General features: G+C 38.0%; 1 protein-coding gene across 1 annotated transcript; it reads left to right on the top strand.

The window, feature by feature from the left end:
- The first annotated feature begins 2,978 nt into the window (after nt 1-2,978).
- Nucleotides 2,979-14,930, top strand: fermt1 (FERM domain containing kindlin 1). The gene is made up of 15 exons (XM_053614475.1): nt 2,979-3,045; nt 4,566-4,724; nt 6,719-6,952; nt 7,036-7,161; nt 8,144-8,333; nt 9,366-9,468; nt 9,954-10,061; nt 11,162-11,293; nt 11,415-11,464; nt 11,621-11,742; nt 11,843-11,949; nt 12,111-12,335; nt 13,008-13,132; nt 13,388-13,529; nt 14,283-14,930. The coding sequence occupies exons 2-15, from the start codon at nt 4,574-4,576 to the stop codon at nt 14,454-14,456; spliced, it is 1,989 nt and encodes a 662-aa protein (XP_053470450.1). The 5' UTR covers nt 2,979-3,045; nt 4,566-4,573; the 3' UTR covers nt 14,457-14,930.
- Nucleotides 14,931-15,961: the final 1,031 nt, after the last annotated feature.

A 15,961-nucleotide genomic window follows, 5' to 3' on the forward strand; every position in this document is an offset into this window, starting at 1 on the left:
GAAGGTTACAGTTTAAAAAGCCTGGGACATCTGTTTTAGTTTGTGAATATGTGACAAGGTTCAAATATTCAAAATTTAGATAAAACCACGGTGTACTACATATAGCAAGTAAGGAGTAAAACACAACAGGTGTGCTGTTATAGGAAAATAGTCCTATAGTAATTGTTGCCCATTCTTCCTGGCAGATTTACTCCAGGGTTCTCAGTTTGGTCGGATGTTGTTTGTTGACTGCAATTTTCAAACAGTGCTGCAGATTTGCAATGAGAAAATCAGATCTAGAGTTTGACTTGGCCACTGTAGAACATTGGCCTTTTTTCTTTTAAACATTACTGCATTGCTTTGGCCTTGTGTTTGGAACCATTGTCCTGCTGAAAGGTGAAGTTTCTCCCAAGCTTTATCTATTTTTTTTAACTGACTGAAGCAGGGTATCTCTTGTATTATCCCCCTGTATTTTCCCCCTCCATCCATTCCCATTTAAATTTTGACAAAAAGCCCAGGATCTGAGGATGAAAAGCATCCCCGGAGCATGATGCGGCCACCACCACATTTCACTGTAAAGATGATATAATTTGAGATATGGCCTGCATCCACACATCCACAACAATTTTAAACTTGCCCAAATACAGTATCTTGGTCTCTTCACACTTAAAAAAAAAACATTAATGATAATCTGACAAGTGCTGTAAAGTTGGCTGTAAAGACTGTAAAGTCTAGCAGGCTATCGTTGACAGTGAGGATTATCTCATTGTGATCTGTATATTTGGAGTTATTCATCAGATCAATTACATGATTATCAGTTAAATCCAAATAACATATTGAATAACTGTATCTAAAGTAACTACCTACAACACATTTGGCTAAAAAAAAACAAACCCTTTGAGTCTCTTTCTTTTACTGTCTTCATGGTTACTGTGGTTTGTCTTTGTAGACCAGAGCTGTATGTTTTATATCTTGATTTGAAGTGAACATGCATATGTATGGTAAATGCATCAGAACATTTATGCATGTACCATGCATTTATTTTCACAAATAGTTTGGTGAATGTTTTTTCCATGTGTGTTTATAAAGTTTGGGAGATGAAGGGTAAGATAAATAATCTTTGGTCGTCAATTACACTTCACTGACTGGAATTTGATCTTCAGTTAGATATGTAGTTGGCCTGGAATACATTTTTAGTGGACAAGTGCTGGACAATGCTTGCTTTTCTCCTCAATATAATTATACTACCCTCTAGTGGCCCACAATATCTACGACACATATTTTGGAATAAAAGCAAGTTTTTGTCTCTTAAGTATGTTCCCATTACCAACTAACAAATCACACCAAAATAACAAACCAACCCATGTCCACTTTGTTGTGATGCATGAAAATAAATAGATAACAGTGGTCAATGGCACTTCATGAGGTTTCAGTGTTCACAAGCTTTCACCAAGAACACTAGGTAAATTAATGAATCACTCAGGAGGTTAAAAATGCTTTCTTTGATTAGATTAAATATAAATATATATATATATATATATATATATATATAATATATATATACACACACACACACACACACACACACACACACACACACAGCATTCTAATAACTACATCAACTAGATAAGATTAGATACAACGTTAAAACACTTTGGGACATGCTGTTATAGGAACATAATCAACAGTGGGGTGGTGTGGTGGTGTGACCTCCCCAGAGTTGATTATTTTCCTATAACAGCAATTAAAGTGTTTTATTCCTCGTATGCATTAATTAGGCCATTACATTAGTAGATCAGCTATATATCTAACCGGTGCATATGTTTTTCAGGGTTTCTGTATATTGAGCTTTTTGACACATAAGATTTGTTATGGGTTATATTATAATATTTTCAAAGATATAATATTTAGATTAAAGGGGAGCCACAGGGGTCTGTGAGGCATTGCCAGGGTGTTTGTGTTTTGTTTTTTGTTATTATTTTGGAAATCACAACCCACCTTTGCCTTCACTGAGGCCATTATTCAGTTCTTACTGTATTAAGAGTTATTAACCTATTTCACTGGTCAGTTGAATTAACTGTGTTAAACCCAAACCGAAGGGCATGTGACTCAGTGGTTAGCACGTTTGCCTCACACCTCCAGCGTTGGGGGTACGAATCCTGCCTTGGCCCTGTGTGTGCAGAGTTTGCATGTTCTGCCCATGCTTCGGGCATTTCCTCCGTGTACTCCAATTTCCTCCCCAGTCCAAAGACATGCATTGTAGTGTATGAATGTGTGTGCAATTGTGCCCTGTTTGCCCCCTGTCCAGAATGTCCCTTGCCTTGTGCCCCTTAACACTGTGGGTGTTAAATCAACGTGCACGTGACTCCACATGCCGACTCCACATGGGCAAGACACTGAACCCCAAGTTGCTCCGGATGGCAAGTCTGCTACCATTGGGGTGTGTGTGTGTGTGTGTGTGTGTGTGTGTTCAATGGGTGAATAAGACACAGTGTAAAGCACTTTGGATAAAAGCGCTATATAAGTGCAGACCATTCAGTATGGAAAATGGATGGATGATTAATAACTCAAATAATTCAGTCAGCATGGTCCTAATGGTTTTCCTCAGTGGAAAATTCAGGAACAAAAGACTCTAAGGCTCCAATAATCAGCCTAATGTTGTACACATTTGAATAATGAGCCTGATATTTGAAGTGGAGTGCTTTGGAGTGCTTAGCTACCAAAAGTTTGAGAACCCCCGGTTTGTCGTAGCCCACCTGAGACAGCACAACAAATACAAAATGCAAATATAACCACAGGAATCCGTGTTCATCTGTGAAACAGTTCCGTTAGTTTAGCCTACGTCCAGATCCACATGCTACCTATTATTTTGTCATGTAGTATATATATATATATATATATATATATATATATATATATATTCTTCTGCTAGTAGTCACTTCCTTAGCATAGCATACCTGGGGGGAGGGGCCTTTTCTCTCGCGTGCTCACCTGGAAAGCGGCTCTGTCCCATTCCGCACTGGACGAGAGAAGAAGTGTGAGCAATATATCGGACGTTTTGTTTTGGTGAGTGTGTATTTTTGTTTTGGGGGAATTTCCATCGAATGGGAAGCATATACAGTGTGTAGAGATACACTACATTTGATTAAAAACAGTATTAGTTTGTTAAAGTCCTGCTTTCTACAGCAGTGTACCGTAGGCGCGAGGAGGAGAGGTGATGTAAACGAGGACGTATTGAATTATATCGAGTTTTATCGTTCCTGTTACGTTATTCGCTCGTCTTCGCATCATTTCATCGTTTTAGTAATAAAAGGTAACCCATTTCGGACTGGTAGTTGTTAATGATATATAATATAATGATAGAAACCTTTTTTTTTTCTTCCTGTGATTTTATGATCTGTCTGCTAAGGGTGAAGGTCCAAGGCTGAGTTTCTTTTCATTTGTGCCTCCAGGCATATAAACAGGTTCAGACTTGTGCCCTCCAGGATAGTTTACTTCAAACTGGGAGAATATTCAATTACACCACTCTTACTTCAGGATTCATTACCACAGATTGCAAAATAAATAAATAAATTTTTTATATATTTTTTTGTATATATGCCTATATGTAATCCGTACTAACTGGATACGAGTAAACTTGTAACCGAAAACAAATCTGACCCAGTTTCATTTACCCATGACTATTCAAACATCACCCGTTCTAGTAGGCTACGACATAAACAACAATACTGAAGGAAAATACAAGTGTTAACAAGCCTCAGGAATAGTCCAAAATCATACAGCTTGTTCTGTTAACTGCTCTGTCCTATATTATATGGGGCTTTTCTGTTCTTGGTCATGTCTCCGCTTGTTAGGAATTTCAGTGATGGAGGTCTGCTCTCCTTCTTTGATGACCACCCTTCACCACGGCTCAGACAACAAAGACAACAGCTCTCTTTCTTTCTCTGAGACCAAACTTCTCATACAGATTCCTAATTAATGAACCTTCCTTAGTCAGTCTTTCCTAATCACTGCCCTGCAGTCCTTGTTTCAACATGCCGGATTCAGCTCGTGAGGGATCTGAATGATTAGTGCATGCTTTGTGAATTGTGCCTTAGAGCAGAGAAAACCTAAAATTGTTACAAGTAACACAACCTGTGTTTGGAAAATACTGCCCAAAGCAGCTGTTACTTGTCTTCTACAAGTTGTGAATGTATACCTGTACGGCATATTGCAGATGGTGCTGTGCGATGTAGTGGGGTTTTTTTTTTTTGTGCTTTCCAAATTGACCTAGGATTAACTAACTCACGTAGGGTTAAGAATTTAGTCACACTGCAGGAGTAGACTTGTACTACATGCTGCCAAACATCGGAAATATCTACACTTTGTGTTTGAGTTGTTTCTACATGATACACCCATACAATATCATATCTGTGTCACTGCATGCTCAGAATGGCCCAACAGCCAATAAAATGTGTTCATTGGTGGTACCAATTTCCATTGGTGTAGATGAGTATAGATGGTGTCTGACATATTGTGCAAAGCAAACATATGGGCCTGTGCCAGTATTTTTTTTTATATGTTGTCTTTTTATTCTGTTTCTGCAGGTGAAGCCATGGTCACTGCACCTGAGAATATACAAAACACATGGGAGCTGTCGGTCCAAGTGGACCAGCGGGCAGGAGAAGAGACAATGCGGTTTAAAATTCGGGTCAAGGGAGACCTTCATGTTGGAGGACTTATGCTCAAACTTGTGGAGAAGATCAGTGAGTGTCTTTTTGTTCGGAAAATGGTTCTGTTGAAATCAAGGCTCCTTCTTCACAATCTGTCCAATAGGACTTGTTTCACAGCTTCTCTGTCAGGGTTTTAGTCATCTCACAGCAAGAACAGAAGAAAGTATTGTTAATAACTGTTATTTGCTCAGTATTGGCATTAGTTTTACTGTATATATAGTACATAACTAATATGCTCACAGGTAGAACAGTATCTAGAGCAGTACTAACTTCTTATTTGAACCTTTGGGTGTGTCCATGTTTGCCTTGCATTCCTTTCAATGGCCCCTGGCTTCTTGCCAATGTCCTGCCACTATGGTATCATTTGCAGACGTAAGGTCTGAAGTTCACCACACAAGCCAATCTGAGAGAATAAAACAACAGGTTATTTCAACAGATGTCCAAAGCCTATGTATTATCTTAGTGAAGTGCAGGGCTGGAAAATAACAAACTACAGTACCTGAGTGCAGTACATGAATACTTGAGTACATGGTTCACTGTAATGGTCCTTATTTCTCCTTTTACTTGTTTTTTTTTTTTTTTTTCAAATAAAATATTAAACTTCACTACATTCATTTTTGATCATCATCAAAATAAAAAAAATGATAATAACCCCAGAAGACTGTAAGTCAGTTGAAAGACAGTATGTGTATGTGCAAATGTGAAATAATTCAATTTTGAGACCAACTTTTGTTGCGCAAAGTTTGGACCTTAGGCACCAATGGCTTTCATAATTGGTAATTTAGTAGTTAGTAATTGCTTTAGCAATGCCTGAGACAGTGGAGACATATAATCATCCCTGGCCAAATTTATCAGGTAACTTCAGTTTTAAATGCTTCAAAGTGAACAGTGTGATAAAGTTCTGCAAATTATGTGAGCCAAAATCTGTAGCAATATCAGCATTCACAGCCAACATCCAACCTGTAAAGGTAAGCCTTAAGCTGCCTCTTGATGTTTGGTAGCAGTTGCCTGCTGTCTTAATATAAAGTTAATAGGATAATATGTAAAGGGCAACTTTTCCAGATAGCTAACTAGACATATGTATGAAGCTAGCTAGCTCATAAACCTAACAGACTACTGAAACAGAATTTGGCAAAGCTAGCTAGTCAGCTAACAGTACCTTATTTGATAAATAATTGATAATCACGGTGGTGTTCACTTCAAAATAGCTCTCTTGGTTAGTTAACATTGTTAGTAACATTATTATAAATTGTTCAAAAATGCATTACTCAGATACAGAGCATTTTGGGGTTAGTTTCGTCAATTGTAGACATGTTTTCAACATGACTGTTGTTTGAGTAGTTTTCATGATCACTACTTTTACTTTACACATCTTAATTATTACTGAATTTATTAGTGAATTATTACTATAGTAGCAGTATTTCTAGTCAAGTCAGTGTGATTTGTATTTTTCCACCACTGGTAGAGTGACAATAACAAACCATGTTGATTATCTACCTGAATGTAATTTTAAAACTTAACTTTTTATTGGATCTTATATTCAGGTCAAGTTCTTCTTTAATTTGTATTCATTCTTTCAAATGAAATAATAGTTATTTGTTGACTGTCAGTTGAATTTTAATAGCATGGAATGTTGTTCCCGTCAAAGTTTGGTACATCCTTTGGGAAAGTTGATCACTGTGTCTGACTCATCCACTTGAGTTCATGTCATTGGTCAGGATCATATGATTTAATGACAGCATTAGAAGTCATCACCTTGACGCATCTTGTAATTTCCTGTTTGCCACACACCATGTTTATGCCAGAGTGCTGATATTCTGTCTGTATATTCGTTAATTGTGTAATACCCTAACCACTCAAGATTGATTCACCTATCCGAGCTTTAAATGTCTATGTTCTGTGTGATATTCAGGTACAGCGTGTTTAAACGGAACACGAATTAACCCCTTGAACACCTACGACTTGTTGGTAAGATGAATAACTGATTAATAAGCTGGTAGGGGCTAAAGTGCTGTGTTTTGTGACAGAGGCTCCGCAAGACTGGTCAGATCATGCTCTGTGGTGGGAACAGAAGAACTGCTGGCTACTAAAAACCCACTGGACACTGGATAAATACGGTGTGCAGGCAGACGCTGACCTCCGCTTCACGCCCCAACACAAAGCTCTGTGTCTGCAGCTACCCAATATGAAGACCATCAAACTGACAGTCACCTTCTCAGCAGTGGTCTTCAAAGCTGTATCAGAAATCTGCAGAGCACTGAGTTAGTGTAGAAATATAATGATATAATGATATAATATCATTAGATTGCTTGGTGATTAACTTGGATGTATGCATTCATCTTAGACATAAGAAGATCTGAGGAGTTGTCCCTCCTGAAACCACCAGATGATCCGAAAAAGAAAAAGAAAAAAGACAAGTCTAAAGACATGGAAGATGACATCATAGACATGGATGTTATTGGTGGTACAGGTAACAGAACCAGGGTGAAGCTACCCTTTCATTGCGTTTACAAGCTTTGATGGATGACCTAAGAATCACAACAGTTACTCTAAATACTATCAGGCCCTTTTATATAAATGCCTGATTTCTAGAGGACCAGCACTAATGGGGAAATGTATAAATGCATAAACTAAAAAATATACCTATACAATTAATGCTTGTAAACATTCAATGCAGACACCACTAGGTGTCTTCCCTTGTGATGCTCTGCCAGGGTTGTAATGTAGCTGCTTGATTTGGTTGGTTTTTATCTTCACTTCAATTAATGAGACTCACTGAGTTTTAGGTCAGGTGACTGACCCATCAAAGTGGCGTGCTGTCCAAAGTGTGTTTAGGCTTTTGGTTGGATTTCTCTGAACAATTGAAAATTCATCCTGTGATGAACAAAGAGCCAGTTTCTTTAGTTTTGTCATACAATGTCAGTTTACCATTATGTGGTAAATCCAGACCTTCCTCTTTCTAACATTTTGCTGCATCTTCACTTTATCTGTCAGTGATGGATACCTTCTCTGGTTAATTTCTTTTCATTTTTAGCTACTTTACTAGCATTATGAACGTCTTGGTCTGCAATACAGTGGAAGGAATAGATTCCAGAAGCACAATGAGACTTCAGACCATTTTTTAGCTTTTGAAACATGTTTTGGGCTCTGAATTTAATATAGGTCACAGAGTAGACGTGTCAACATTTGACATTGAATCTCATATTCCACACTGTAATATAAAGTTCTAAAATGTCATTTAGTACAGAGCAATTGAGGCCAGCTCTGGGGTAGGGTGAGAATTTCACAGACTAGGTTTTGGACTACATTGTAATCCCTCCTATGCCTATGGCTGTAAAAAGAATATGTGATGTACAAAATGGAATACTCAACATGCAAAATTATGCTGCACTCTTTTTAGTATTAAGTATTAGTATTTTAGTATTATTTAGTAACAATTTTTTTTTGTGCAGTCGGATCTGGCCTCTACAGTAAGACCATGACTGCAACCTATGACCCTGTTAATGGAACCCCAATGACGTCCACAAGCCTGTGGTTTGGAGAAAATCCTTTCACTTCTAGTCAGCCTAACGTGCCTCCAGATGAGCTGGCCAAGATGTATCAGACTCTCAGTATGGAGGACAAAGCTGCCATCAATGCAGGGTAAGAGTTAGTCGACAACAAACTGTAAGAGGCAGGTGCTGTGACTTAAAAATTCAAAGTGGCATAATTAATATGCGGCACAGCAAAATCCCCAGTTTTGAATTATCACCTAGAGTGTTGAATTAACTTTTTCAGTGTCCAACTGGACATGAATAAACACTGTAGGTGTTAATTTAACTCTGGGGATTTTACTTTGTGGTAGGGATGGTACTCCATCAGTTATTGCAGCTTAACCATTGGTTAATGTTTTTTTAAGTCAGTAACTTAGAAGGTTATTAGAAGATGAACTTAGAAGATGAACACGCTTATGAATAAAGTTGGCTGAATACAGTTTAAAAATCCCATAGCAGAATAGCATTATTGTAGAGGCAGTGTTCGGATAAACAGCAACTACTAATAAAATCAGTGGGTGTGATGAGAATGAGGACACGGGAGCCTGGTGTTAGAGAGCGCAGGGGTTATGTTTATGCCTGAAACCTCAGAGCTTTTCAGCACGGGAATTCTGATAAAATGAAAAAAGCAAACAAACACAAACAGTTCGTGGTAATGTACTCTTCTCACAGAGACACAGCAGGACACTGTTAGAGAAATTCTTGTGCTCTGCTCTCATGCGTTCAGCAACCTACTGCAAGACGTACAGCGTGTAAATGAACCAGCATTAATCACACACAGGTGTGTGCATTCATTCATTACCCAATCATACTCAGCGGTGACTCCTCCTCCTATTCACAGCCGGTGCTTGACCACAACCTTGCAGCAAGGTTTTGCAAGGCATTGAAATATTTCTGTTTAATGATTTTTTGTAAGCGTGCAGTTACAGAAATATTCTTTCCAGGCCTCATAGAGGTATTAAGATAAGAAACGTTTTCAGCTCAGGAAGTTATAGAGTGGTCAACTATGGCAAAACTAACGGGACCACAAAAAAAAAAAACTAGATCAACTACACTATTTTAAATGATAATAGTAAATTAATAATCATGTTAGTTTTACTACTGAAAATGTATTTATATAACCAAGTGGGTGTTTTGGAAGGTGGCTGGATTCCTCAAGCTCTCTAATGGAGCAGGGCATTCAGGAAAATGACAGACTCTTACTGCGCTTCAAGTATCACTGTTTCTTTGACCTTAATCCAAAGGTAAGACTCCATTTCATATTTATTCTGCACTGTTTTGCTTGCATGCATTTAAGAAGTACTCCAGCTCTCCATTTTTTCGAACGCTATGAGCCACATCTATAACTTGTAGATGAGAACATCTACTTTAGCTCATTTTCATTTGCTGAAGAGAGACTGGAAAACCTGTTTATTTGAAACTCACTATTCACTGATGTCCAAGGGTGGTTAGTGATTTCAGTAAATAAACATAAAACTCCCAACTATATAAACTCAAAACTATTACAATCTAATTATAATAATCATAGGATGAGAGTGGTGAGAATATCTTCGCAAAAATAGATTCTTATGTTTTGTTTTGTTTTGAATGATTGTTTCCTGTTTTATCTCGTGAAACAGGTGGCATGTTCCTTTAAATGATGTGGCTATAAACAAACAGTGAACGGATATCTGATACAACAGAGTGTAACTAGTTTTAGTAAAGTCTTTGTGTATGTCCTCTGCCGCAGTATGATGCAGTACGGATTACGCAGCTGTACGAACAGGCACGGTGGGCCATTCTGCTGGAGGAGGTTGAGTGCACTGAGGAGGAGATGCTGATGTTTGCCTCTCTGCAGGTGTCCTACTCTTACACACTCTCAGCCTGACATGTGGTTCTAAATCCTGGCATATCTCTGAAAAAATGACTACAAAAACAATGGTTCATTCATAACACTAACTCTGGTATTTAATCAGGCAGTACAGACTTACATGGATTACATGTGGCCTATATGAAAATGTGGTTAAAATCCTGTACCATGCTTGCAGTGAACTACATGAACTAATCCTGTATTGCACTGCATCTTTTTTGCTGTAGAAGTTGGAATGAGACAAGACATACAGGCCTTTGTGTGGCTGTAGGCGTAGTTTTTTTCTAAGGGCTAAGTAGACAAGCTTTATGTGTGGAATGTGAGGGAGCGTGTCAGAACAAAGAAAATGAGCAGAGTGAGAGGGATTCCCCCAAGCCACATACAACGGGATTTTAAAGACTAGCTTAGCAAGAAGACATAAATAATCCGTAGAAGAAATATGACATCCTTATATTTTGTTTCCTAAACTATTGCCTTACTAATAATTGCTTCTGAAATGGGGCTTTAAAGAAGATCTGAAAATCATTAAGAAATGAGCTATAGATTTCTGAGAATTATAGAAGTAGTAAGCATTTTTTTTTTACCTGCAGATAATTGTTCTTTTTTAGTTTGTTTCTGACCAAAATAGCAGCACAACGTTGAATATTCTTTTAAATAATACAATAATAAATTAATATTTGATGTTTTTTTAAAGCCACTATAACTGACGCAGTAGACAAATGTAATTACAAGACTATTACCATCCTGAAGTAGATTATCGTGTTATTAGTGTTTTATACCTCTTATACTTCAGCAACAGTTAGAGAGACTTTTTCCAAAACTGCTAAATAAGCATCTCCTTACAGAAACCTTCACCATATTAACAATTATACTATTACTATAGAAATGCTAATGTATTAGGATACATGCATTAATATGAACCCTTGGTTTTATCTGGCAGCAGGCACTAATTTCAGAATCATTCTGCAATAAAAAATTAATCAACACCTTCTGACCAATCAGAATCAAGAATTCAACAGCGCTGTGGTATAAGTTTATGTAATTGACAAGTAAACTTATTGCATTGGAAATATTTGCACTTCTTTCAGTATCACATATGCAAACTGACCATGTCAGCCAAACCTCTGGACACTTCTGACGAGCCTGAGCTTGATGAAGTGGAGGCAGCCCTCTCTCATTTAGAGACAACACTTGAAGGACGGAACACAGACAAGATTCTGGTATCCATGAGCTTTTCAAATCGCAGCTAGTGTTTCAGTGGTACTATTTACATCTTTCTATGCAATACTATTTTCACAAGTCCAATATTTTAATTGTATTGTAACTTCTTTCTGTCTTTAGGAAGACATCACAGATATTCCCAAGTTGGAAGACACTCTGAAACTATTTAGGTGAGCTGAGGTTATTCAAGGCAACTTATTGTGTATCGGATGGTAGTTTTAATGATTATTGGAGTCTAATCATCCCTGCAGAGAAAATCTCATTGCTCTCTCCCAACCTCAGTACTCAGTACTCATGCATCATTCTGACTTTTTACTTACTTGCAGGCCCAAACGATTACTACGGACTTTCAAAGAGTACTGGTTTGTGTTCAGAGACACCAGTATTTCCTATTATAAAAACAAAGAGTCGGCCAATGGGGAGCCAATTGAACAGCTACATCTGCGAGGTAACAGCGTCATAGACAGTTTGGGTCAAAATGTCTAAACAATTTCCTCTGTGGTTAAATTATTCATGTGTGTTTGTTTAATCCACAATTGATCACATAGGCTGTGAAGTTGTTCCAGATGTCAACGTGACAGAAAAAAAGTTTGGCATCAAACTTTTGCTGCCTGTTGCAGATGGAATGAATGAGGTGTACATTCGCTGTGACAATGTGAGTTGATTTTTAGGTTTTAGTGCACAACAGATCTGTTTTATGCATATACATAAGTGCAGTTCATTCCTATTCATTATACACTACAATTGAAACATTTCCCAAAATGTAAATCTCTTTCCCTTGCCTTACCTTTACATATTAACTTAACTATGTTAAAGGAGACACAGTATGCCAAGTGGAAAGCTGCCTGCCTCCTGGCCTCTAAAGGCAAGACGATGGCATACAGCTCATACCGCGCAGAGGTGAAGAACATCCAGTCGTTCCTACAGATGAAGAGTTTAGCGCCCCCACCTGGTCATGCTGCTCCTGATGTGGACTCCATGGACATGAATGCAGAATGCTTTGTCTCTCCACGATACTCCAAAAAATACAAGGCCAAACAAGTAAAGAAGGCTCTAACCCATGGTCTCTATCATGAAATATCATGCAACACCACCAAATCAGATTCATGAATTCAGACACTTGAATAGCATGTGACTTTAAATACACTGTTCAAAAGGTTCTGTGTATAGTTCTTAGCTTCCTAAATATGTTCTGTTGTAGAGCCCTTTCTGATAGACAAACACTTTTATAGGGTTCACAAGGACGACAGGAGAACCCTTAAGCATTCCAGATTGGACTTTATTTCTTTTTCGAACAGTGTACCTATGATTGTCAAGAATCCAAATAATATGAAAATCTTAAGATATCAGATTCTAGGCAGGGAGTAAAAGGCAAAATTTGTACATTTTATTATTTTATGTAATGTAGTAATTTCACAGAAGACTGTGGCAAATGATTTTTTTTTTTGCCATTTTAAATAATGCAATAAAACACACATATGGTATAATATAGCATAAAACATCTCAACTAAAACAGGTCATATTCTTCAGGTGTAATAAAGTAAGAAGGACACTCGGTACAAAACTGCTGTGTACACAGTGTAACAGGCTACCTGAGAAAGCTACCTATATTTATAGTATATGTGATATTTAATTTGTGTAAATGTCATGTTTTATTGCAATGACCGGATTTGCTGTTAGGCTGATAATTTTTGTACATTTGTTGGCTTTCAGCTGACCACACGGATTTTGGAAGCACATCAGAACATTTCCCAGCTTTCCCTCGTGGAGGCAAAAATGCGTTTCATCCATGCATGGCAGTCTTTACCAGATTTTGGCATCAAGTACTACATAGTCAGGTATGACGGTATTCTTTTATGTATTATTACGCTCACACTCATGAAATAAATCCCCAGAGGTTATGCAGTTGGACTGTTAATACAAATGTCTTACACAACAAACCTCACATTTAGTAGCTGTTTAGCAGTGAAAGATTTTTTTTTTGTTAAAACACACATGCTACCGCATGTACAGAGAGAGCTTGGCGATTGTCCATCTGACTGTATATTTTCCCTGTATTAAAATGTATCACCCTGCTTTCTGTGTACACATAGATTCAAAGGAAGTAGGAAGGATGAGATACTGGGCATCTCGTATAACCGGCTGATCCGAATTGACACGGCCACACGCCAGCCATTGACCACGTGGAGATTCGCCAATATGAAACAGTGGAATGTGAACTGGGAGATCAGACAGGTGAGGAGAACAGCGTAGGAGATCTCTGCAACAAAAGCTTTGATTGTAAACCTGCATTGCCAAACTTTTGTAAAGAAAAGTCATTTTTAATAGGAATTAAGCTCATTCATTCAATTATCCAATCAGCCAATCATGTGAGGCATAAGGTCACAGGCTTTAGTTAATGTGCACATCAAAAATCAGAATGGGGTAAAATTCTGATAAATGTGATCTCTGTGACTTTGATCATGGCATCGTTGTTTGTGCTACACCGACTGGGTTGAGTATTTCAGAAACTGCTGATCTCCTGGGATTTTCACACATATCGTTCTCTAGAGTTTACACAGAATGGTGCAAAATACAAAAAAAAAGATCTAGTGAGCTGCAGTTCTGCAGGCAGAAATACCTTGTTGATGAGAGAGGTCAGAGGACAATGGCCAGACTTGTTCGAGCTGAAAGGATGGCTACAGTAAAAAGCAGACAGCATGCCAAACCTTGAGGCGGATGTGCTACAACAGCAGAAGACCACATCTGGTTCCACTCCTGTGAGGAATCTGAGATCACAAAAACATCACCTGGTCTTTTTCCAATCTTGAACTACCCGGTTTTATGAGCTAAAGCTGAACAAAAATGATTAGCTACATTCAACAAAAAAAAAAATTAAACATGACTAAAAGCTGATGAGTCTGAAAATTTTATTTATATTTTTCTCAGAGGAACTACAGAAATTTTGTGTTTCTGAATGTGTTGTCTAACTGGAGGTTTCCGTTTCAGGTGACTATTGATTTTGACCAGGGTGTTACAGTAGCCTTCACCTGTCAGAGCTGTGACTGCAGAGTGGTTCATGAATACATTGGAGGCTACATTTTCCTCTCAACACGATCCAAAGATCAAAATGAAACACTAGATCAAGAACTCTTCCACAAACTTACAGGAGGCCAAGAATGAACCTGAAAACCACTGAGAGTTTCAGATAGGCCTGGAGATTTCAGCTGAGCAAGAGCTTGAATGTATTCATCATGGCATTTTTGTTCATTGCTTGTGTACATTTTGTTAAATGGTAGGTAGACGTAACCAGCTTCACACTGAGATCCTTCCCAAGTCCTATAGTACACAAGACCACAACTGCTTATATTAGTTACATTTAATATGTTTCTGAGAGCTCCTGTTTGACAGGGAATCAGAGAGGTGAAATGGTGCCGTTGATACTTTATCATCATGTCATTCTCAGTATTTTATTCTTTTTTCATGGGATTTTATCTTTATCATCTTTGTTTTTGTTGTTCTGTATGGTCAGTAGAAATAAAACATGCTACCAAAAAGTATACAATGTCAATATAATGTCAGTTTCTTATATGAGCATTTTTTAAATATATAGTTTACACAATCAGCCATTTGCACATACAAGTTACAACATATAGCCGAAAGTATGTGGACACCTGAGTATGCCATTCCAAAACCATGAGCGTTATTACTGAGTAGTCCCGCATTTGCTGCTATAACAGCGTCTACTATTCTGAGAAGGCTTTGTACTAGATTTTGGAGCGTAGCTGTGGGAATTTGTGCCCATGCAGCCACAAGAGCACAAGAGGTTAGTTACTGATGTCCGGTAAGAAGGCCTGGAGCAAAGTCGGCCTTCCATTTCATCCCAAAAGTGTTTACTGGGGTTGAGATCAGAGTTTCTTTGCAGGCCACTTGAGTTCTTCCACACCAACCTTGGCAAACCATGTCTACATAGACCTTACTTTGTGCACAGAGACATTGCCATACTGGAACAGGTTTGGGCCTCATAGTTCCAAAGGTAAGGTAAGGGAAATCTTAAAGCTACAACATGCAAAGACATTCTAGACAATTTTGTGTTTCCAACTTTGTGGTAACAGTTTGTGTTGGTCAGGTGTCTGCATATTTTTGGCCATACAGTGTATATATTATGCCTATACTGTAAATAGGTTTATTATAATGCTACCAAAACTTGTATTTTGGTAGCATTATAATATATGTTAACCTATGTGCCTTAACTTATTCTATACGTTTATCACCAGTCACTCTTTAAATGAACATTGTTAAATGAGTGTTGCATAAAATATTGCACTTCTCCATTCAGATGGGTAACATACAGCAGGTGTCAGAGCTAGATGAAGGGTGAGGGATGAACTCACTCTCCAAATGGCTGTATCTACTGGTCCCAAAATTTTCTACTGTGGCTCAAGTTTTTCGCAAGATGGTGACTATCCATCCATCCATCTTTTATATTGCTTATCCTACAGGGTCATGGGGAACCTCCTCTGAGAAAATTACAAGCTGAATTACCTTCCATTTTTCCACTAAACCCAATGGTCATCTGATAATTTTAGTCCTGTCCAGATATCAAACACTTCACAAAATGCGAAATGAAAAAACGCATATGCTTCTCGTATATTTTAGCTTGTTGTTTTTGTATTTTCAAATTGTTG

The sequence above is a fragment of the Ictalurus furcatus genome, chromosome 25, assembly GCF_023375685.1.
Source record: "Ictalurus furcatus strain D&B chromosome 25, Billie_1.0, whole genome shotgun sequence".
Taxonomy (NCBI): Eukaryota; Metazoa; Chordata; class Actinopteri; order Siluriformes; family Ictaluridae; genus Ictalurus; species Ictalurus furcatus.

Bases quoted from the DNA above. Each gene is read 5' to 3' on its own strand.
- fermt1 (XM_053614475.1), top strand. From the start codon at position 4,574: ATGGTCACTGCACCTGAGAATATACAAAACACATGGGAGCTGTCGGTC. The intron at 6,953-7,035 runs GTTAGTGTAGAA...CATTCATCTTAG, and splicing joins AGAAATCTGCAGAGCACTGA to ACATAAGAAGATCTGAGGAG. The intron at 7,162-8,143 runs GTAACAGAACCA...TTTTTTGTGCAG, and splicing joins GGATGTTATTGGTGGTACAG to TCGGATCTGGCCTCTACAGT.